Raw genomic sequence first — 23,870 nt, 5'->3', positions numbered from 1 at the left:
CCCACAGACAACCTGCCAGCCTTAAGCATATTCTCACCAGCAACCACGCACCGCACCATAACAACTCTAACTCAGGAACTAACCCATGCAACAAACCTCGATGCCAACTCTGCCCACATATCTACACCAGCAACACCATCACAGGACCTAACCAGATCAGCTACAACATCACCGGCTCATTCACCTGCACGTCCACCAATGTTATATATGTCATCATGTGCCAGCAATGCCCCTCTGCTATGTACATTGGCCAAACGACCGGGGAGACTGGCTGGATCCCCTGACGCTCGCTCGGCGCATAGGGCTCTCCAGGCCTTGTACTCCCCAGCGCATACTTCAGGAGGTGAGGGCCGCTTTGCCGCCCGCTGCTCGGGTTTGCCTCGACCGGATCCTGCACGAGGGCACGCCCCGCCCACCCTCCACCCCTGGCCCTCCGGACCTTTTCATTGAGCCCCTGCCCCGTGGACCCAACCGGCCCCCCCGCCCCTTCTCCGTGAGCCGGCTGCACGACTTGCAGCTGGTTCGTTTCCTGACCGCGCCAAGGCAACATCTATACACGCTTGTGCTCCACACTCTTCACTTCCTCACCCTCGTGTCCCGCCCCGATACAAAGTGGCGGGACCTCCTGCCACCTGTCGAGGGTGAGAAGCCCCGGTGGGCCAGCCTCTATTCCACTCTGGTCCCGAGGCCCGCCGGGGATATCAGCTGGCAGCTCCTTCATGGGGCCGTGAGCACGGGCATGTACTTGGCGCGGTTTACCCCTGTCCCGGACACCTGTCCTTTCTGCGGCGTGAGGGAGACCCTGGCTCACGTTTACTTAGAGTGTGCCAGGTTGCAGCCCCTACACCGGCTCCTCACCGATATTATGTTACGTTTTTGGTTACACTTTTCCCCTCACCTTCTCATTTATGCACTCCCTATCCGTGGCCCCACAAAGTCGCGGGACCTCCTGGTCAACTTCCTCTTGGCACTGGCTAAACAGGCCATCTATAAAACCAGGGAGAGGAGGTTGACCGATGGAGGTTCCTGTGACTGGGGCCTGTTTCCGATCCTCTGTCCGTTCACGTATCTGGGCAGAGTTCCTCTGGGCGGCGTCCACTGGCTCCCTTGACGCCTTTGAGGAGCAGTGGGCGCTGTCCGGGGTTCTCTGCTCGGTGTCCCCATCTGGTTCTCTTCTTTTGACCCTTTGACCACACTCCTGTCCCTGTTTTTACATTAGTTGTCACCCCCGTAATTATTTTGAGTTCCAGGCCCTGTGGATCCTCCCCTTAGGCTGGGGGGGGATCCTTTAGCAGTGGGCGGGCTCCCGCCCACTTCCCGGAACCCAATATGTACGCAAGAGGATAAATGGACACAAGTCAGATATCAGGAATGGCAATATACAAAAACCTGTAGGAGAACACTTCAGCCTCCCTGGCCACACAATAGCAGATGTAAAGGTAGCCATCTTACAGCAAAAAAACTTCAGGACCAGACTCCAAAGAGAAACTGCTGAGCTCCAGTTCATTTGCAAATTTGACACCATCAGATCAGGATTAAACAAAGACTGTGAATGGCTATCCAACTACAGAAGCAGTTTCTCCTCCCTTGGTGTTCACACCTCAACTGCTAGCAGAGCACCTCACCCTCCCTGATTGAACTAACCTCGTTATCTCCATACTGATTTATACCTGCCCCTGGAAATTTCCATTACTTGCATCTGAAGAAGTGGGCATTCACCCACGAAAGCTTATGCTCCAGTACTTCTGTTAGTCTTAAAGGTGCCACAGGACCCTCTGTTGCTACTAACAAGCCTTAATACTTATACAAAAGTGTCTTCCATCCCAGGATCTCTAATCTGTGAAAGTCACAGGGAAATCCCAGCCTGGATTTATGTGTCCAGGTGTCATGGATTCCCAATAACTCCCAGTTATTAGTAAATATGTAGACTCATAGACTTTAAGGTCAGAAGGGACCATTATGATCGTCTAGTCTGACCTCCTGCACAACGCAGGCCACAGAATCTCACCCACCCATTTCTGTAACAAATCCCTGACCTATGTCTGAGCTATTGAAGTCCTCAACTTGTGGTTTAAAGACTCCAAGGTACAGAGAATCCTCCAGAAAGTGACCTGTGCCCTATGCTGCAGAGGCGAAAAACCCCCAGCACCTCTGCCAATCTGCCCTGGAGGAAAATTCCTTCCCGACCCCAAATATGGCAATCAGCTAAACCCTGAGCATGTGGGCAAGACTCACCAGTCAGACACCCAGGAAAGAATTCTCTGTAGTAACTCAGATCCCACCCCATCTAACATCCCATCACAGGCCATTGGGCATATTTACCGCTAATAATCAAAGATCAATTAATTGCCAAAATTAGGCTATCCCATCATACCATCCCCTCCATAGACTTATCAAGCTTAGTCTTGAAGCCAGATATGTCTTTTGCTTCCACTGCTCCGCTTGGAAGGCTATTCCAGAACTTCACTCCTTGGATGGTTAGAAACCTTTGTCTAATTTCAAGTCTAAACTTCCTGATGGCCAGTTTATATCCATTTGTTCTTGTGCCCACATTGGTACTGAGCTTAAATAATTCCTTTCCCTCCCTGGTATTTATCCCTCTGATATATTTATAGAGAGCAATCATATCTCCCCTCAGCCTTCTTTTGGTTAGGCTAAACAAATCAAGCTCTTTGAGTCTCCTTTCATAAGACAGGTTTTCCATTCCTCGGATCATCCTAGTCGTCCTTCTCTGTACCTGTTCCAGTTTGAATTCATCCTTCTTAAACATGGGAGACCAGAACTGCACACAATATTCCAGATGAGGTCTCACCAGTGCCTTGTATAATGGTACTAACACCTCCTTATCTCTACTGGAAATACCTCGCCTGATGCACCCCAAGACCGCATTAGCTTTTTTTCACAGGCATATCACATTGGTGGCTCATAGTCATTCTGTGATCAACCAATACTCCGAGGTCCTTCTCCTCCTCTGTTACTTTCAACGGATGTGTCTCCAGTTTATAACAAAAATTCTTGTTATTAATCCTTAAATGCATGACCTTGCACTTTTTACTATTAAATTTCATCCTATTACTATTACTCCAGTTTACAAGGTCATCCAGATCTTCCTGTAGGATATCCCGGTCCCTCTCTGTATTGGCAATACCTCCCAGCTTCGTGTCATCCACAAACTTTATTAGCACATTCCCACTTTTTGTGCCAAGGTCAGTAATAAAAAGATTAAATAAGATTGGTCCCAAAACCGATCCCTGAGGAACTCCACTAGTAACCTCCCTCCAGCCTGACAGTTCACCTTTCAGTATGACCCGTTGTAGTCTCCCCTTTAACCAGTTCCTTATCCAGCTTTCAATTTTCATATTGATCCCCATCTAATTCCCCATGTGGAACTGTATCAAATGCATTACTGAAATGGAGGTAAATTAGATCCACTGCATTTCCTTTGTCTAAAAAATCTGTTACCTTCTCAAAGAAGGAGATCAGGTTGGTTTGGCACAATCTACCTTTTGTAAAACCATGTTGTATTTTGTCCCAATTACTATTGACCTCAATGTCCTTAACTACTTTCTCCTTCAAAATTTTTTCCAAGACCTTGCATACTACAGATGTCAAACTGACAGGCCTGTAGTTACCCGGATCACTTTTTTTCCCCTTTCTTAAAAATAGGAACTATGTTAGCAATTCTGCAGTCATATGGAACAACTCCTGAGTTTACAGATTCATTAAAAATTCTTGCTAATGGGCTTGAAATTTCATGTTCCAGTTCCTTTAATTTGTATTATAGCAGTACCTAGAAGCTCCAACCAAGATCAGAACCCCTTTGAGCTAGCTGTACATACACATAGGAAGAGGCTGTCCCTGCCCCAAAGATCTTATAATCTAAATTGATAAAGGAAATATTACTACCCCCATTTTACAGATGGGGAACTGAGGCACAAGAAGACTAAAAGTCTTGCCCAGGGCCACACAGGAAGACTGCAGTAGAACCAGACACTAAACTTGGAGCTTTTGAGTCACGGGCCAATACAAAAACCACACAACCAACCTTTATCTGTCTGTTATTACAGGTGACTTCTATCCATCACCAAAGTAGGAGGAGTGACTGATGAAGTCCAATCTCCTGTGTGTACAATACTCCCTCTCCTAGAGAAAGGAAACCTGGACAATGCGCTCAGCAACCACCAGCATAGACTGTTCTCTATGAAAGTCAAATCAGATGGTTTTCACACACAACCCAGCCAGTCCTACCTTGAATGACCTTGAGGCCAGCAGTGCATGCAGCTTCCCCATACTCATTCACAGCAGAGCAATGGTACAAATCAGTATCTTCTGCAGTGAGTTTGTTTATCTTAAAAAGAAGAAGATAGTATGAGCTGGCAGCAGTGGTGAATGAGGAATCTCTCCCTCTTCCCAGTTGCTCATCTCCTTATGAAGTAGCTGCAAAGTATCATCCTTGATCCTCTTTCTGTTCCCAGGACATTCCTAAAAGCTTTGTTTTCTTTAGTGCTGTGTGTTGTTGCAGATTCAATGCCACCCATACTCACTTCCATCCATGATCCATCTAGACAACTGTACTCCTCTGGGACAATTCAGTTTGCAAAGCCCAGGGTGAAGTTCCTGCAACTTGACTCTACATAGCTCCTCCAATGCACCCCAGTCTTGACCTCTAACATCCTCTCCTAGTCCAGTCCTGAGTTCCTTGTACAGAGATCGGCTGATCCCTTCAATCCTGAGCTGCACTACTTTCTGCTATTCTTGTCCTGGGTTCCCCACACAGCTCTGTTGATATCTCCAGCCCCCGTGCTATCCCAGCCTGGGTTTCTCTCTTCCTATCTCTTTCTCTCTGCTATGCTGGGCCCAGTATGCCATAGCTGACCCTTACCTGCAGGATGAACTCATTTGTAATGCCATTGAAGGACATTTGGTATTTGTCAGGATTGTTCATTTCTTCTTTGCTCCGCTTCCATATCACCTTGGGTGGGGGTTCACCCTTAACCACAGCCCTGAACATGGCATTTTTACCTTTCAAAAGAGGCAAAAAATTAGTCACTTAGGGCAGTGGTTCTCAAAGCCGGTCCACCGCTTGTTCAGGGAAAGCCCCTGGTGGGCCGGGCCAGTTTGTTTACCTGCCGCGTCCACAGGTTCAGCCGATCGCGGCTCCCATTGGCCGCGGTTCGCCATCCCAGGCCAATGGGGGCTGTGGGAAGGGCGGCCAGCACATCCCTCAGCCCACCAGGGGCTTTCCCTGAACAAGCGGTGGACCAGCTTTGAGAACCACTGACTTAGGGGAGGAGGCAGGAGCTTGGATAAAATAGGACCACACAACAGTTGAGCTGCCTACTTTTCAAAAAGCTGACTTGAAAAGTATCTTTCAAACTCCTCCACTGACCAATACGATTTCTTCCCTGAATTTTTATTTCTAGGCAGAAAATGCATTTTTCGTAGGACTGAGTTTAATCCTAAAAATTCAGATCCAGATCTGGATTCAACCACACCAACATTTGTGCGGGTGTGGGGTGGATTTGGGGTTCCACTTCAGGCCCAATTTGATTTTTTTCCACATGTTAATGTTAAAAAACCTTAATGTTCTGTTAAAAAAGTTTGTTTGGGTTTTTTTGGGGGGGAGGTACATAATCTATTAAGGATGTTGCATATGAATTTTAAGGATCTCAGTTCGAAACCTTGTAACATGCAGGACGGACACACACACACACACACACACACACACACACACACACCTACTGATGAGAGCTCTGCTATTTAGCCATGTCTGGCCACCAGTCTGGCAGATGCACCATCAGCAAATAGCCCCAGTGATTCCAATCATCAGTGGCTATAAAGGGAAAGGACAATTTTAAAGAAGAGAGAGATCCCTAATCCAGCATAAAAACTCTATTCAGAATTTGGAATTTATGCTCTCTTAACAGAGAAATTTTCATTAACCCTTTCTGAGGAATCAGGCCCTATCCTCAGTGCACAAGAGTTATGCCATATTCCCTGAATCGTATCAGCATCTTGTCCATTTGGCTTCTGCTGACTCCACCCAGCTCCCTCCTTTTCTTTTCACCTTGAGAGACACATTGGTTACTTTTGCAATCTTCCCAATACACATGCAGTAAATTATCCCAAGCACAGACAGTAAATTGTCACCACTAAATGCTAGTTTCTGAGGGTCCCTTTAGTGTAGTAGATGTGAGGACAGTAGAGGTGGTCAGAAAATGTCTTTGTTTGCAGAGAAAAGTTAGAATTTTTATTGAAAAACATTTTTTCCAGTTTTCAGCCCCAAACAGCCAGAAACTAGAAATTGTTTTCCAACAAAAAATGGAAACTTTTCACAGAAAGCAGCCCCTTCCCCATGGTAGTTTTCATTTTGTCCAAACTCCAATTTTCGGTTGGAAAAAAGTTTCAATTGAAAATTTTTGACTAGCCCTAGGCAGGGACCATCTTTTTGTTCTGTGTCCATACAGTGCCTAGCACAACAAGGTCCTATAGTCCATGACTGGGGCCTCTGGCATTATGCAAATACAACTAAACATAATAATAAAGGACCGTATTTATTGTGGATGGCCCTGGTAAAAATCTGGGGCACCACTAGAGGGCATTGCATTCCTCTATAAAATGCACAACAGTCTATGGACAAGTGACATGATTGTATGGAGACAGAGGAGAAAAGTGAAACCTGCAGGTGCTGGAAATCTATCCATCCTGCAGAGTTAGGGACTTTACACAGGCTTTGCCACATTCTGCAGAGTCCATAAATACAATCTGAAACACTGCTCTAGGGCCTGATGCAAAGTCTATTGAAATCAATGGGAGTCTTTCCTCAGATGTCAGTGGGCTTTGGATTAGGCCTTTGGTGATGATGAACTGGCCTTCCCGTAAATACCACACACTGCAATCCAGGGACAGATTTACACCTGACACGCCACTAGACACAGCATGTTCAACGCTCCCCCTGCCTACAGCTGACATTCATGTTTTCCGTAAAAAAATAAACATAAAGAAATATAAACACGTCCTCCTTGGGAAGGCACGAGACCCTCCACCATGCATGTAGGGTTGCTAACTTTCTAATCACACAAAATCAAACACTCTGCCCTGCCCCTGCCCTGAGGCCCTGCCCCTTCTCCCAGGCCTCAGCTCCCACTTTTTCCATCCCCCTTCCTTCCATTGCTCACTCTCTCCCACCCTCACTCAAACTGGGCTGGGGCTGGGGGTTGGGGTGCAGGAGGGGGGTGAGGGCTCGAGCTGGGAGTGCGGGCTCTGGTGTGGGACCAGAAATGAGGGGTTCAGGGTAGGGTGACCAGATAGCAAGTGTGAAAACTTGGGCCAGGAGATGGGGGGGGGGTAATAGGAGCCTATATAAGAAAAGCCCCAAATATCGGGACTGTCCCTGTAAAATCGGGACCTCTGGTCACCCTAGTTCAGGGTGCAGGAGAGGGCTTCGGGCTGGGGCAGGGGGTTGGGGTGTGTGTGGTGGGGAAGGGCTCCGGCTGGGGGTGTGGGCTCTGGGCTGCGGCTGGGGGATGAGGGGTTAGGAGTGTGGGAGGGGGTGAGGGCCCCAGCTGGGGGTATGGGCTCTGGGGTGGGGGGTGCAAGAGGGGACTCAGGTCTGGGGCGGGAAGTTGGAGTGCGGGGGTGTGAGGGCTCCGGCTAGGGGTTTGGGCTATGAGATGGGGCCAGGGATGTGGGGTTTGCGGTGCAGGAGCAGGCTGAGGCCAAGGGGTTTGGAGTGTGGGAGGGGGTGTGGGCTCTGGCTGGGGGTGTGGGCTCTGGGGTGCGGTGGGGGATGAGAGGTTTGGGGTGCAGGAGGGGGATTAGGGCTGGAGCAAGGGTTTTGGGGTGTGAGGGGGATTGTGGGGTACACGCTCCGAGAGGGAGTTTGGGTGTGAGAGGGGACTCCGGGCTGGGGGTTGGGATGTGGGGGGTGTGAGGGCTCCGGCTGGGGGTGTGGGCTCTGGGGTGGGGCTGGGGATCAGGGGTTTGGGGTGCAGGGAGGGCTCAGGGATGGGGCAGGGTGTTGGGTGGGTGCAGGGTGCCGGCTCCAGGAGGGCGTTTGGATGCAGGAGGGCACTCTATGCTGTGGCAGAGGGTTGGGGTGCAGGAGGCGGTGCAGGGTCTTGGCGGTGTTTACCGCGGCTCCCAGGAACCGGCCACCAGGTTCTTATGGCCCCTAGGCGCATGGGCAACCATTGAGGCTACGCGCGCTGCCCTCACACCTTCAGGTGCCGCCCCCTCAGCTCCCATCGGTCTCGGTTCCCGGCCAATGGGAGCTGTTTAGCCAACAGTCGGGGCGCGGGCAGCACGCAGAGCCTCCCTGGCTGCCCATGCGCCATGGGGCCGCAGGGTCCTGGGAGCCGCTTCTAGGAGCTGCACGGAGCCAGGGTAGGCAGGGAGCCTGCCTCAGCCCTGGGCCCTTGCTGCACCACCAACTGGACTTTTAACAGCCCGGTCGGCGGTGCCAACTGGAGTCACCAGGGTCCCTTTTCGACTGGACATTCTGGTAAAAAACCAGACATCTGGCAACCCTACATGCATGGTGCTCCCAGCCCGGGCTGTGGCGCAGCCCACCTGCCCCAGGTGAGCCGCAAGGGGGGACTGTACTTCTCCCCATGGTGAGTGGTCCCCGGGTGTCTTCCATCCCTCCTGCAGCCCAGCGCTGGCCACGCCCCTCCCACTCTCTCCCTGGCACAGGGCAGAGGCAGCAGGGCGCTCGAGATTGGGAAGGGGCTGGGACGCTCCCAGCACCTTCAGCAGCTGCTCCACCCAGCTGTGGCTCACAGAGTCCCCAGGTGGGCTGACTCAGATGCTCACCCTACTCCAGCCCCACACGTAGGGTGGCCAGGAGCCCAGCTGCAGCAGGAGAGCGGACTGTATTAACTTTTTAACTTTTAACCCACTTTTAACTTTTAGGAACCCCTAGAACACCGATGATCCCAGGCACGTGCCTACTGTGCCTCACTAGAAATCCGGCCCTGCTGCAACCTCCATCACACTACTCCTTGATGTAGTGAGGCCAGCAGAGCACAAATGGAGGTGTCAAGCCCTCCTGCCACCCCTCACTTTAAGGGGGGCTTAATCTCAATACTGAGCTTTTTAAATGCTTCAGTGGAAAATGAAAATAAACCAACTGAAGTTTCTATTGTAAAACATTTTACTCTGATCACCTGGAAGTAGATCAACCTGCTGTAGAGTCCAAATGGCTCCGCTTATACCAAATGAGCCAGATTCTGATCTCACTTACATGGCATAAAGCAATAATAACTCCCCTGCCATCAGGGGAGTTACTCCAGACTTATACCAATGTGACTGAGGCTTTAGCTACACAAGAAAATTGTATTGAATTAACTGTTTCAAAACTGACAATTATATCGATAGTTTTCTCATGCAGGCAAGGCCTGAGATCTAGAATCTGGCTCTTTGAGATTAACTGTTTCTTAAGAGCGTCTCACCTTCCTGTAATGTTAGGGTGATGGGTTTTCTCTCAAAGTCAGGTGTGCTACATCCTTTTGGAATAACTTCAACAAACTGCTTGATGGTCACCCCTGGGATGGCAGATTTCTTACGGGGTTTCACTGGAGAAAAAAAAAAGTAACATGAATTCAAGTTACATTGTGAACTCTTCAGGGCAGGGAGCATCTCTTAATATGTGTATGTATGATGTCCCGTACAACGGGGCATAGCTCGCAGTTGGGATCTCTAAGCATTAGCACTACTGTACATAATTCATAATAAGAAATAGAGGTCTGAACAGCAACAGTCAGATGTGGATCTAGACATTCCTCAAGTTCTGGGTGTTCAGATCAGAGATTTTAATCTGACCTGTTGTAAGTTAGTGGCCAGGCGGCTGGTTTAGATACAAGGTTTTTGTCCAGGCACGCATCTCCTCATAGACAAAGCAATCATGCCTACTGCTCCTTTGGAGCTATTCAAGCTTTTGGACATTGCCAATTGTGGGGTGATTATTCAGAATTCCACATGCTGATCAGTTGGAGTTTTGAATCTAGGAAAGGATTGTGGCAGAGATGTACAAAACCTATTAGACCAGTGAGTCCATCCCATTGCAAAGGCAAGATATAGTTCCCTGACAGAGGACACATCACATATTAAACACAAACTACAAGAAGGCAAGACTGGCTCATTTCTGATGAAGATCACAGGTCAAGTTCACAGTTTCTTGGTTTGTTGTTCTCTCTCACCTGCCTTCCGGCTTTCCATTGTCATTCTGGAGGTCAGCTCTACAGCTTAGTGGATTCTCCTGCAAAATAGAAGATAGTTTCATTGCTTGGGGAGGTTCATAACTCATGGGGTGTGTGGAAAGACCTAATACCCAGAAGCTATTTAAAATCTTTTCCTTATTTTGCTTGCATCAGTTTGCCCCATCCTCAGTTGCTAGACCCCAGCACTCTGGAGGAGAAAGCCTAGTTCATTAGCATACCTCCACCACTTATTCCTCAAAGAATCGCCTCCGGGCATCAGATTCCACCTCCACCACCTTGCTTTTTTTCATTATTGCTTATAAACTATCAGTATGTTATGACTGAAGTAACCAAGCAGTTAGCAGGACTAAACCGGATTATTTATTCAAGCCAATTTACACACATAACAACATTCCACCATTGTATCTTCTGCCTCCATATTCCCTTGATTCCTTCCCCCAGATGCTGCCTAGTGTTCTCAGGTTGAAAGAACTGGGCACACTTAGTCTAAAGGAGAGAAGGTTGACAGGGAAACTTATAATAGTCTTCAAATATATAAAAGACTGTTATAAAGAGGACAGTGTTCAATTGCTTTCCATATCCACCGAGTGGAGGGCAAGAAATAATTGGCTTGGTTTGCAGCAAGGGAGATTCAAGTTAGATATTAGGAAAAACTTTCTAACTCTAGGACACTTGAGCACTGGAACAGATTATCAAGGGAGGTTGTGAAATCCTCATCATTGGAAGTTTTTAAGAACAGGTTAGACAAACACCTGTCGCCAGGGATGGTCTGGCTTTACTTGGTCCTACCTCAGTGCAAGGGAATTGACTGTGACCCCTGAAAGTTCCTTCCAGCCCTATGTTTCTATGATCCCCAAGTGCGTCTCATAACTTCATTGGGAAAAATAGCTTAATATGGCTAGTAAAAATAATGGGGACGCTTGCATTTTATTGCGAAACAACAAAATTTGAGATCCAGATTGGGCTTGGACCTTCACAAAAGCATCCATCACCACTCTGTGTTATTCTGAAGCTGTAATAATAAACTGAGGGCAAGAGGTAAAGGGAATTCAGGAAGAGTCACTGTCCTTTATGAGGCACCCTCACCTCTACAACCAAAAATACATTCTTCACTCTGGGTTTTTAGCTTCCAGCAAACTGAGTTAGGGTCTGATCTGGCTCCCGCTGGAGTCAGTGCCAAAAAGCCCATTGATTTTAGTGGAACCAGGCATGAGCCCTAAAGTTTTATGGCTTAAGTTGTAAGCAAGGCTGAGATTTACTTTGAAGGGTGGAGGCCAGTCCATTTTCTCTCCCAATTTTTTACTCCCCACTCCACTTTTGTGCCTGGTTAGCAACCCTCTCTCCAGCCAAAGAGCTTGCATTGAGTAGGCCAATTCTGCTCCAACTGCTGGCTAGGAAGGCATCACTCAGGAGCAACAGAACCTCTGCAAGGCTCCCAGCCCAAGTGGAGCTGGGCAGTACAGGACTCAAAGCCACCTCCTCATGGCAGCACTATGCACAGAGAACCAAAGAGTCAAGCCCAGCTGGGGGTCCATCGTTCATTCAACTCTGGATGGTAGTAATGTTAATTTTCTTTTCCTTTTGTGCTGCTTCCTTTAAAATAAAGTCCCCATGGGGAGAAGCTTGCTCAGGGAGTTGGTAATAGGTAATGAGCCATTTACCTCTAGGTGTCTGGGTCCCCTTTGGTGGCCTATGTTAGAAGAGCTTGGTCAATCTCCGTTGAGTTTCAAGTGGGTGGGGAAGGGAGAACATGATAAAAATCCACCACTCCGGCTGACACTCGCACTGTAGAGACCAAAGACTGAAAGGGCCATGAACAGCAACCTTTCCTTCAGCTCCCAGATGGGTTTTCTCCAAGGCAGGGGTGAGGCACCCTGGCAGAGAAAGTTTGCCCTGCCGGGGCCTCAGCAGCACCACTTCTGGGGTAAATGGAGGCATTCCCCCTCCAGGGCCAGAGATCAGCACTTTCCCCAAATTATTTTGAAAAGACAAATTAAAGTGGAAAACATGACCGTGAAATCCTAGCATCATTCTTCCCCCGTGCCCTCTATTTGGCCATGAGCATTAGCTGTGTCTGCTGACAGTATTTGTGTTTCCCTGGCTCACAATATAGGAAAACAGTGGGGACAAAGAAGAAAATTAGGACATTATTTTCCCAGTTGGTGGGGCAAAAGGCTGCCAGTTTTCAGACTCTATGGACTGGACTCTGCATGTACAATAGTATAAATCGTGAGTAACTCCACCCAAGACAGTGGAGTTACACCAGGGTATGTGAGAAGAGGATCAGGCCCTGTATATGCTGCTGGAAAATATATCCTGTTTATCCCTTGGGAATTAAGGCTGTGTTCCAGCAGCCACTTCCATGGCCCCTTTTTATACCTTTTTATTGCCCAGTCATCGTCTCTTGGCTTTCAGTATCAGTGGACATTGGCAGCCTAGCTACTTTTCTATGTTCATCTGCTGCCTTTACCCTTAGCATGAATAATAACGTCTGATGCCACACAAGCCCCTTCCACAGACCATGATTGTTCATGTAAGCTGTGGAAGTTAGCTAGCTTTCCTTCGCTCCGGCCCATACTTCCTCTCTAATGGGCTTTTACCCATTGCTGGAATTCAGCTGCCTTACCAGTGGGGGTAATCACTTTTATTTACAAAAAGAACAGGAGTACTTGTTTAGCTTGTTTAGTACTTGTTTAGTACTTTTATTTAGCACAGGCAGAGCCAGTGGAGCTAAGGGGTTCCTAGCACCCAGATCTAACAGGTTTTTAATTTGCCAGTAGATGCTCCCCCCATAAATGGTATGATTCTAGCTGAAAAGGGTCCTCCTGCTGCTATTTATTCCAAACTCCCATTACGAGTTATGGTAGGGATTCTGCTTGAACTACCAGGGGGCTCTTTCATTTACTCAGACAGTTGGTCATAAGAGGTGTCAATTTCCAGCCTTGGTTTTACCAGAGTTCTTTTGGGGGAAGGAATGGAGACAACACCTTCTGCAGATGGGCTGATAATTTAAAACCATCTGTGATGCAGCAAAACCTTCCAAGAGACTGACCTTCTTCCATTTCACAGCTTGTTTTCCACCCCCCACTCCCCATAATCTTGTTAACCCTTGCGGTGCTGGCATGCCACTGAAATGCCACAAAATGTCAGGGTGGTGTCTGGTGCATTCAGCAGCGGTCAGGGGTTTAAATGAGGAGAGGATGCATTCTCCATAGGAGCAAGTGCCCCCACCACAGCGAGAAGTGAGTGAAAGGACAAGGGAAAACAACTGCCCCGAGAGAGCATCTCATCCCCTGCATCATCTCAGGATTAAATTGAATGGAACATTTTAATTGGAGGCGAGATTCTTCTGGGTCCTCTATTTAGCCTTTAACTCCTTTCCCTTTCAAGAGCTCATCTTGAATTCACCAGCTCAGGCTGATGAGGGCCGGACCGGACTCCTTCCAGAACATTGCGACAGCAGACCTGGACTGCCCAGAGAGGGTTGCGAGAAGTGATGCATAGAAACTTAGGAACTGACACTTCTGCAAGGCTCACAGCCCTGTCCATCGAACATGAGGCTAGATGCATGACCTGCTCTCATGCCCCCCGCCTTGGCTGAGTGGGACCACACATTTCGGCCGTGGTTCTCTGGTGACAGACAGGGCCATATTCATCTCTGGATTACTGTGCTAGAAGACAATGTTACACCAGGGAGGACTGAAAAAACATTCAGAGTGGGATCTGCAAAGCCACCTAAGACATTTGGACAATTAATGGGAACTGGGTGTCCAAATCCCCTAGATCACTTTCAATATCCCACCCTCAAAATCTACCCAGACACTATAGTGATTAGAACCCCATAAGTACAGATGGAAAATGAAAGAAAGAAAGAAACGTATGTTTAAGGGCTATATGGAGTGGATGTTTGCTAGATGCTCCTATTTACACTGAACCCTCCATCACAAGAACGGCCATACTGGGTCAGACCAATGGTCCATCTAGCCCAGTATCCTGTCTTCTGACAGTGGCCATTGACAGGTGCATCAGAGGGAATGAACAGAACAGGGCAATTATCAAGTGATCCCTCCCCTGTCATCCAGTCCCAGCATCTGGCTATTAGAGACTTAGGGACATCCAGAGCGTGGGGTTGCATCCCTGCTCATCTTGGCTAATAGCTATTGATGGACCTTTCCTCCATGAAATGATCTCATTCTTTTTTAACACAGTTATAGTTTTGGCCTTCACAACATCCCCGGCAACAATTACGACAGGTTGAGAGTGGGTTCCACTACGGTGAGTAGGGGGGTCACCAAGTGAAATTAATAGGCAGCAGGTTTAAAACAAACAAAAGGAAGTATTTCTTCATACAACACACAGTTAATATGTGGAACTCCTTGCCAGAGGATGTTGTGAAGACCAAGACTATAACAGGGTTCAAAAAAGAACTAGATAAGTTCATGGAGGGTAGGTCCATCAATGGCTATTAGCCAGGATGGGCAGGGTTGGTGTCCCTAGCCTGTTTGCCTGAAGCTGAGAATGGATGACAGGGAATAGATCACTTGATGATTACCTGTTCTGTTCATTCCCTCTGGAGCACCTGGCACTGGCCACTGACAAAAGACAGGATACTGGGCTAGATGGACCTTTGGTCTGACCTAGTATGGCCATTCTTATGTGTGGTATGAAGTACTTCCTTTTGTTTTAAACCAGATGCCTATTAATTTAATTGGGTGACCCCTGCTTCCTGTGTTATGCGAAGGGGTAAATAACACTTCCCTATTCACTTTCTCCATACCAGTCATAATTTTGTAGACCTCTATCTAACTAACCCCCTTAGTTGTCTCTTTTCCAAACTGAATAATCCCAGTGTTTTTACTCTCTCCTCATAGGAAAGCTGTTCCATACCATAAATCATTTTTGTCATCCTTAGAATCATAGAATATCAGGGTTGGAAGGGACCTCAGGAGGTCATCTAGTCCAACCCCCTGCTCAAAGCAGGTCCAATTCCCAACTAAATCATCTCAGCCAGGGCTTTGTCAAGCCTGACCTTAAAAACTCATAGACTCATAGACTTTAAGGTCAGAAGGGACCATTATGATCATCTGGTCTGACCCCCTGCACGCTGCAGGCCATAAAACCGTCCCCGCCCCTTCCCTGGACTCTGCTGCTGAAGTCCCCAATCCTGTTATTAGTGACCTCAATCGGCAGAGACCCTCCTGCTAGAGATCCCTGCCCCATGCTGCGGAGGAAGGCGAAAAACCTCCAGAGGCTCAGCCAATCTGCCCTGGAGGAAAATTCCTTCCCGACCCCAAATATGGCGATCAGTAAGACCCCGAGCATATAGGCAAGAGTCTCCATCCTGACCCCTTTTAGCCATTATGCTATTTACCTACCATTGCTTGGTTTTCCTTGACAACTATGTTTTACCATTAAACCATTCCCTCCATAAACTTATCTAACTTAATCTTAAAGCCAGACAAATCCCTCGCCCCCACCGTTTCCCTCGGAAGGCCGTTCCAATATTTCACCCCTCTAACGGTCAGAAACCTTCGTCTAATTTCAAGCCTGAACTTCCCCACGGCCAGTTTATATCCATTCGTTCTCGTATCCACGTTAGTACTAAGCTGGAATAATTCATCTCCCTCCCTTGTATTAATCCCTCTAATATATTTAAAGATAGCAATCATATCCCCCCTCAGCCTTCGCTTTGTCAGACTAAACAACCCAAGCTCCTCTAGTCTCCTTTCATATGACAGGTTTTCCATTCCTCTGATCATCCTAGTGGCCCTTCTCTGCACCCGTTCCAGTTTAAGGTCATCTTTTTTAAACATGGGAGACCAGAACTGCACACAGTACTCCAAATGAGGTCTCACCAGCGCCTTGTACAACGGAAGCAGGACCTCCTTATCCCTACTAGATATACCTCGCCTAATGCATCCCAAGACAGCATTGGCTTTTTTCACCGCCACGTCACACTGTCGACTCATAGTCATCCTGCGGTCTACAAGGACCCCTAGGTCCTTTTCCTCTTCCGTTACTTCTAACCAATGCGTCCCCATCTTGTAACTAAAATTGTTATTGGTCATCCCCAAATGCATCACCTTACACTTTTCACTATTAAATTTCATCCTATTTCTGACACTCCAATTCACAAGCTCATTCAAGTCTCCCTGCAGGATATCCCTATCCTCTTCCAAATTTACAACGCCTCCCACCTTCGTATCATCTGCAAACTTTACCAGCCTACTCCTGCAATCGGTTCCGAGGTCAGTTATAAATAGATTAAATAAAATGGGTCCCAAAACCGAACCTTGGGGAACTCCACTGGTAACCTCCCTCCAACCTGACAGTTCACCCTTCAATACGACCCGCTGCATTCTCCCCATTAACCAATTCCTTATCCATCTCTGGATTTTCATATCGATCCCCATGTTTTTCAGTTTAACCAATAATTCCTCATGGGGTACAGTATCAAACGCTTTACTGAAATCCAGGTATATTAGGTCCACCGCATTTCCCTTATCTAATAAATCCGTTACTTTCTCAAAGAAGGAGATCAGATTCGTTTGGCACGATCTGCCCTTCGTAAAACCATGTTGTAAATTATCGCAATTGCCACTACCCTCCAGGTCCTCAACTAGTTTCTCCTTCAAAATTTTCTCTAACACCTTGCACACTACAGATGTTAAACTAACAGGCCTGTAGTTACCCGGATCACTTTTTTTCCCTTTTTTGAAAATAGGAACCACATTAGCTATTCTCCAGTCTAACGGGACCACCCCCGAGTTTACAGATTCATTAAATATTATCGCTAACGGGCCTGCTATTTCCCGCGCCAATTCCTTCAATATTCTCGGATGAAGATCGTCCGGTCCTCCCGACTTAGCCCCATTAAGGCGTTCAAGTTTTGTTTCTACCTCGGATATGGTAATCCCCCATCCCGAACGCCCCTCTGTAATGGTGCTAGTATCCCTAATCCCTTCATTGGCCTCATTAAACACCGACGCAAAATATTCATTGAGATATTGCGCCATGCCTAGATTGTCTTTAATCTCCTCTCCGGCAATAGTCTTCAGCGGTCCCACTTCTTCTTTCTTTGCTTTCTTCCTGTTTATGTGGCTGTAAAACCTCTTACTATTGCTTTTAATTCCCCTCGCTAGGTCCAATTCTACACGGCCTTTGGCCTTTCTCACTCTATCTCTACATTCTCTGACTTCACTTTGGTACATTTCCTTACTGATCCCTCCCCTCTTCCACTCTTTGTACGCTTTCTGTTTTTTCCTAATCGCCCCTTTGAGTCGGTCGCTCATCCAGCTCGGTCTAAATCTCTTGCTTGGTAATCTTTTTCCCTTTTTGGGAATACAGGCCTCCGACAGCTCATGCATCTTTAACTTAAAGTAATCCCAGGCTTCTTCTGCCTTTAAATCCATTAATACGTTTGCCCAATCCACTTCCCTTACCAGTCCCCTTAATTTGTTAAAATTGGCCTTTTTAAAATTATAAACCCTAGTCTTTGACTTAATTCTGTTACTCCTTCCCTGTATTTTAAACCGAATTAGCTCATGATCACTGGAGCCCAAATTGTCCCCTACTACCACTTCCTCAATGAGGTCCTCACTACTTACCAGAATCAAATCTAAAATGGCCTCCCCCCTCGTCGGTTCAGCTACCACTTGATGGAGGAATTGATCAGCAAGCACATCTAGGAACATCTGAGCCCTATTATTGCTACTAGCGTTTGTTCCCCAATCTATATCCGGGAAGTTAAAGTCCCCCATAATTACACAGTTTCTATTAGTAATTACTTCTCTAAGCACATTAAATAGTTCCTTATCCATATCCTGGGTCGATCCCGGCGGTCTATAGCACACTCCAAGCACTATCCCCGGAGAGGCTCTAGAAGTCCTATTACCCATTGTGAGTATTGCCCAGACGGACTCTGTGTTGTCTAATCCATCCACTATTATTTCTTTACAGTTTATTTCACTATTGACATACAATGCCACCCCCCCACCTTTACCTCTGTTCCGGTCTTTCCTAAACAGTGCATACCCCTCCATACCTGTGTTCCAGTTGTGACTGTCATTCCACCACGTTTCTGTTATTCCTACGATATCTGGTTTCAGCTCTTGGACCAGGAGCTCCAATTCCTCCATTTTATTACCTAGGCTTCTGGCATTGGTGTATAGACACCCTAATGTATGTCGTTTAGCCCGTCTCCCATTAGTAGCACTATATGTTGCGGGCCTCCTAGTGTCCGTCCCTCCTGTCCTTCCTATGTCCAATCTCATCTTCCCAGCTATGTCTCCTCTCATTTTACTCACCTTCTCCGTACTGGAATCTGGCGTGGAGATTAACTGTGCATCTCCCAACCGTCTCCCCAAACTTGCTAGTTTAAAGCTCTTTTGATAAGATGAGCCAGCCTCCCTCCCAGAAGTCTATTTCCTTCCCTACTCAGGTGAAGCCCATCCCGCGAGAACAGGTGTCTGTCCCCGAAAGCCTCCCAGTGTCCATACATCCCAAAGCCCTCCTTATAGCACCACTCCCTTAGCCAACTATTTATTCTCACAATCCTATCAGCCCTTTGCTGCCCTTCCCTCGGAACGGGCAGAATCCCACTAAAGATAATCTGAGCCTCTATTTCCTTGAGCGTCTTCCCCAGCCTGGCATAATCTCCCTTGATCCTCTCTAACGAGAACCTAGCCGTATCATTAGTTCCTACATGAAGGATTATCAGGGGGTTCTTACCTGCTCCTTGTAGGATCCTTTTCAACCGCAGGTCCACATCGCGTATCCTTGCGCCCGGTAGACAGCACACCCTTCTGTTCTCCGGGTCTGCCCTGGTCACAGGCCTATCCAATCTCCTCAGTAAAGAGTCTCCAATTACATACACCTGCCGTTGCCTGGCAACAGTGCCATCTAGTAATCTAGTCTCCGATCCCTCTAGTCCTGACCTGTGCCTATTCCTATCTTCCCTTATGCCTTCCTGAATCCTCACGGGGCCCAGAATTGGTGCTGTCTCCATCAACTCCTCCCCCCTCTCTCTTGGACTAGCAGCTCTTCTCTTCTTCTTCACCCTTCCACCTTCAGTCGCCACCTGCTGCCCCTCCACCTCGCTATCCAAACACTCGAACCTATTCCTGAGTTCTATTCCCCCCTCACTGGCCCTTCTTTTCCTTGGCCTGCTTCTCACAGTCACATGATTCCACCTCCCATGTTCTCTCCCTTCCATTCCCCTCTCACCGTCCCCTACCTCTGCCTCTACCTCCACCATAGGGCATTCTCCTTCAGTTCCCCCTTGCCTGTCCTCCATCAGCTGCTCAAACCCCCGCCTAAACTCCACCAGGGTCTCTACCTGCATCTCCAGCCCCTTAATCTTTTCCTCCAGTAACACTATCAGGCGACACTTCATACACACATACCTGTGTTCCAGCTCCCCTGCTAGGACCATATACATACCACAGCTTCCACATGCGGCCATCTGCATTCTGTCTGCTGCTGCTGCTTGGCTCATGGCTGCTGCACTCTCTGCCCACCGCACCTGTGGACTCGGAGCACACACCGCGCCCTCCTGCCTCCCCCCTTACCTCCCCCTGCAAACTCCCTCTCAAACTCCCCTGTTAGCCGCCCTGTTTGCTGCCTCCGGTGCCGCTGCTCTCAAAGCAGGTCCAATTCCCAACTAAATCATCTCAGCCAGGGCTTTGTCAAGCCTGACCTTAAAAACCTCTAAGGAAGGAGATTCCACCACTTCCCTAGGTAACCCATTCCTTCTCTGCACCTTTTCCATTTCTAATATATCTTTGAGACATAGAAATATATTAGAACTATATCACTCAAGGCTAAAGAGCACTGTGGGCACTGAGACTAGGATAGGTTTCTTCTGTTTCACCAGCTCAAATCCAGCGATGGTTGGGTAATGACAAAGTCATTTTCCCTTGTGGTCATTAACTAGTGTCTCAATCTTCATCCCATTCCGGCTGGATAAATGTCCTTCGCGTAAGTTAGCGACCTTGTTGGTAGTCTCATTGCAGAGGCTAAGGACTGAATTGGCCATACAGGGTACGTCTTCACTTACCGGAGGGTCCGGCGGCAGGCAATCGATGTTCTGGGATTGATTTATCGCGTCTGGTTAAGACGCGATAAATCGATCCCGGATCGATCCCGGAAGTGCTCGCCGTCGACGCTGGTACTCCAGCTCGCCGAGAGGAGTACGCGGCATCGACGGGGGAGCCTTCCTGCCGCGTCTGGACCCGCGGTAAGTTCGGACTAAGGTACTTTTGCGTACCTTAGTCCGAAGTGGGGGCTTAGTGGGGACCAGGCCACAGACTGAACTTTACTTTCACCTACAAGAGATGCTTTTGAGAACATCGTATAGGGTGGAGGGTTTGAGGGACGCTTACCCTGTAGGCTCTTTATACTATACTGTACTCAGATTGTGGACAGAGGACTTCAGGCCAACATTTTCAAAGCTGGGTGCCTAATTGAAGACACCAAAGTTTGACAATTTGACTCTCAGTCTGGCACTTTCACCAGCAATGGGCCAGATTCTGATCTCATCATACTGCCATGATTAGTCCGACTGCCATCAACTGATTAAGGTGCTGCTCAGCATGAGAAGGTTAGAATCAGGCCTAGCAACTGCAAGGAGTAGCAGTACCCAGTTCTCATGCTGTAAATTAGCCTCTGCCCTTTTCACAATGTATAGAATCCTTGTTATTCCCTCATTCAACACTAATTTGTTTTCATCCATGTCTGACTGGGAATGATTGTCAACTCCATCCATGATTTAGATGGGGCACTGGCTGCTTATCAATCCGGCACTCATGCCCCACCCCTGTGATTGCTAACGCCCAGCCCCTGACCACTCCTGGCTGGCCAGCATTGGATCACGCTTACCCTTTCCTTCCATAACTTGGTCTCATCAGCGACATAATTAATGAAACCCTGACTCACTGTCAGAGCCACCCTCCCCTTTCTCCCAGGCCTGGTAAAGAAAATGACATTTTAACCCGCCTTGCACCTTAATGGACTTGGGAAATGCATCCAGCTCCACTGGTCCTGTATGACCCTATATGGTCCTTGCTCTTTGTTGGATGTCTTCTCACTCTAGCTAAAATTAGCATCAGGGCAATAGGCGTTCCCAACCACGCTGCATGCACTACTGCCAGGAACCCATGGGGTTAATAAAACACTGCTGTTTATATTAAAATAATGTGGCATAAAATCCAGGTGCAATAAGGAATTCCTGATGTCAAGGACTGAGCTTTTCCCCATATTTTTCAATGCATTAACGGAAACCTTTACAACTACCACCACACCTCCCTGACCCACCCCCCAGTTTAGCATATTAAAACAACTCCAGCTAAGGATCTTTCCCAACAACAAAATATGCAATAAAGTCCTTGCCTGAAAGGCTGCATTTTAACCTTCCTACCGCACCATGTTAAGAGTCCATGGCTGAAACAAATGCTGCAGAAAATCACCTGGAATCCAGTTAATCCACAGTGAAGTCCCATCTGTTTTCTCTTTCCCTGCATTTTGGATTGAATGTTATTTTCTACATCTTTCTAGGGCTGCCTTGTCTGAACTTGGCCTGGCCCAAACAGAGCCACTATCTGCTATGAGCAGAAAAGTGCCAGAAGAATCCAGTCCCTGAGATTTCAAGTCCCACTCCTGCAATTTGTATTTCCCCAGCAAAGTCCATCTTTAATCAGCATCCTAACAGAGGAATAAAGCAGCCCTCATCCAAAGCCAGAACGTTACCCCAGCACCCACCCCAGAAATAACGGAATAGGTTAGAAATAAATAAATCACCAGACAGCGAATCGCTCCCAGCCACATGCCCATTGCACCCAACTTGCACCCTAGAAACCCCTGTGAACTTGGTTGCTTTACAAAGGGTATTTAGGAGTCCATGAGTTTTCTCCCTTAGTGTGAAGAGGAGGTTAGCAGAAGCTACCACCGATTATCTTTTGTTCAATGTCAAGACAACTAGGAGTAACCCAGATCAATTGTTCCTACAATATGCAAGCAATCACAGTTCATTCTTCATTCTGCACCGGGTGCTTAGAACTCACCTGTATATTGTGTCTTCCTCCTACAGTTCTGTCTTCTCCTTGATTCCCTTCCTCCCCAGGATGCTGTGAAAGCTGCTGCTGCTTGCAAGGGTTGCCTTTCCAGTCTAAGCTCAGATACCAAAGAGCAGCTGAGATCACTAAGAGCCTTTGCTGCTGCTCTCTCTGTGCTCTCACTTTCTCCCTCTCGCTGACCTAATCTCTCTCTTGCCCTCTCCTTTTAGGAGGTGACAGCCTGTGATAAATCTAAAAATTTTTTTTATGGGAACCCAATGCACCAGTGTCCTGTTCATTATTATTTCAGTACATACCACTGACGACACTGGACAAGTTTGAGATTAACTTAATTCTTTGACGTTTCTTAAGTCAGTTCAGAGGGCTGGTTTTCTGCAGATCTTCTTTCTTCTTCAAAGCATCGCCTTGAAAGCTTTTGTTCCACTAAATCTTTGAACAATCTAAGCAAAGTGCAGCATAATTGTCTGCTTTGAAAACAGTAAGATTAATTTGGGCCAGGCTTTCAGAGGTGCTGAGCACCTCACGATCCCAGGTGAAATCAGTGGCTGAGCTCTTCTGAAAATCAGGCCCATAGCACTTTGATTAATATTTCTACAGTCCTTTGAAGACAAAAAACAATATATAAATGCCAAATATTAGTATTAATATTTTTATGGGCTAAGTCACAGCCACTTCCTGAAACCCTTTTAATGTATTTTTAAGTGTTAAACTTCTTTTTCAGCTTACTGTAGTTTTTCTTTTCTTAAAATGCAAGTAGATCAGGTAACAGTACAAGTATGACCTGTTGTTTCAGACACAAGTTACCACCTTTTTTTGTGTGTGTGCTGCAAAACAATGCTGTTTCCCCCAATCATCTCACATAAAAAAGAATATTGTAAGTAGGGTGACCAGACGTCCCGATTTTATCGGGACTGTCCCGATATTTCCTTGTTTGTCCCGCGTCCCGACCGACATGCAGGCAGGACTCAGTCGGGTGGTAGGGAGAGGAGGGGGGCGACCCGCGGGGCCAGGCGGTGGCTGTTGTTGTCCCCCCGGGCAGCAGGACTCGGGAGCAGCCGCTGCTGCAGCTCCCACTGCCGCGGGGGAGGAAGCGGCCATGGCGCTCCGCGGCTGCGGCGCCTCTGAACCCCCCAAGCCGGGGCCTGCTGCAGGGACCCAGCAGCGCGTACGCTGGGCCCAGCCCCTGGCCAGTCGCGTCTGGGCTGCTGCCCAGCCAGCTGGTGCTATCCCGCGGCGGCCCGGGGGCGGAGGCATCGGCCGCCCAGCCCCGTTCGTTCCCCTGCGGGACGGGGGGGCTGGGGCCTGCTGCCCCCACTCCGGGGCCGCCGCGGGATAGCACCAGCTGGGCAGCAGCCCAGACGCGCCTGGCCAGGGGCTGGGCGCAGCGTGCGCGCTGCTGGGTCCCCGCAGCAGGCCCCGGCTCGGGGGGTTCGGGGGCGCCAGAGCTGCAGCCGCGGAGCGCCATGGCCGCTTCCTGCCCCCGCGGCAGTGGGAGCTGCAGCAGCGGCTGCTCCCGAGTCCCGCTGGCCGGCGGTGAGAACAGCCTGCCTGGCCCCGCGGGCCGCCCCCCTCCTCTCCC

At 48.2% G+C, this 23,870-nt stretch overlaps 1 protein-coding gene across 1 annotated transcript; it reads right to left on the bottom strand.

Annotated features, from left to right (window-relative positions):
* Window positions 1-516: 516 nt before the first annotated feature.
* Window positions 517-23,219, bottom strand: LOC135983384 (immunoglobulin-like and fibronectin type III domain-containing protein 1). Its single transcript, XM_065594966.1, has 5 exons — window positions 22,280-23,219; window positions 10,200-10,258; window positions 9,453-9,575; window positions 4,883-5,022; window positions 517-4,348 (listed from the first exon to the last, which is right to left on the bottom strand). Exons 2-5 carry the CDS (start codon window positions 10,222-10,224, stop codon window positions 4,208-4,210), a joined length of 429 nt encoding a protein of 142 aa, XP_065451038.1. The 5' UTR covers window positions 10,225-10,258; window positions 22,280-23,219; the 3' UTR covers window positions 517-4,207.
* Window positions 23,220-23,870: the final 651 nt, after the last annotated feature.

This window comes from Chrysemys picta, chromosome 4 (genome assembly GCF_011386835.1).
Source record: "Chrysemys picta bellii isolate R12L10 chromosome 4, ASM1138683v2, whole genome shotgun sequence".
Taxonomy (NCBI): Eukaryota; Metazoa; Chordata; order Testudines; family Emydidae; genus Chrysemys; species Chrysemys picta.
The sequence above is the reverse complement of the archived record's forward strand: the minus strand, read 5'-3'. Positions and strand labels throughout refer to the sequence as shown.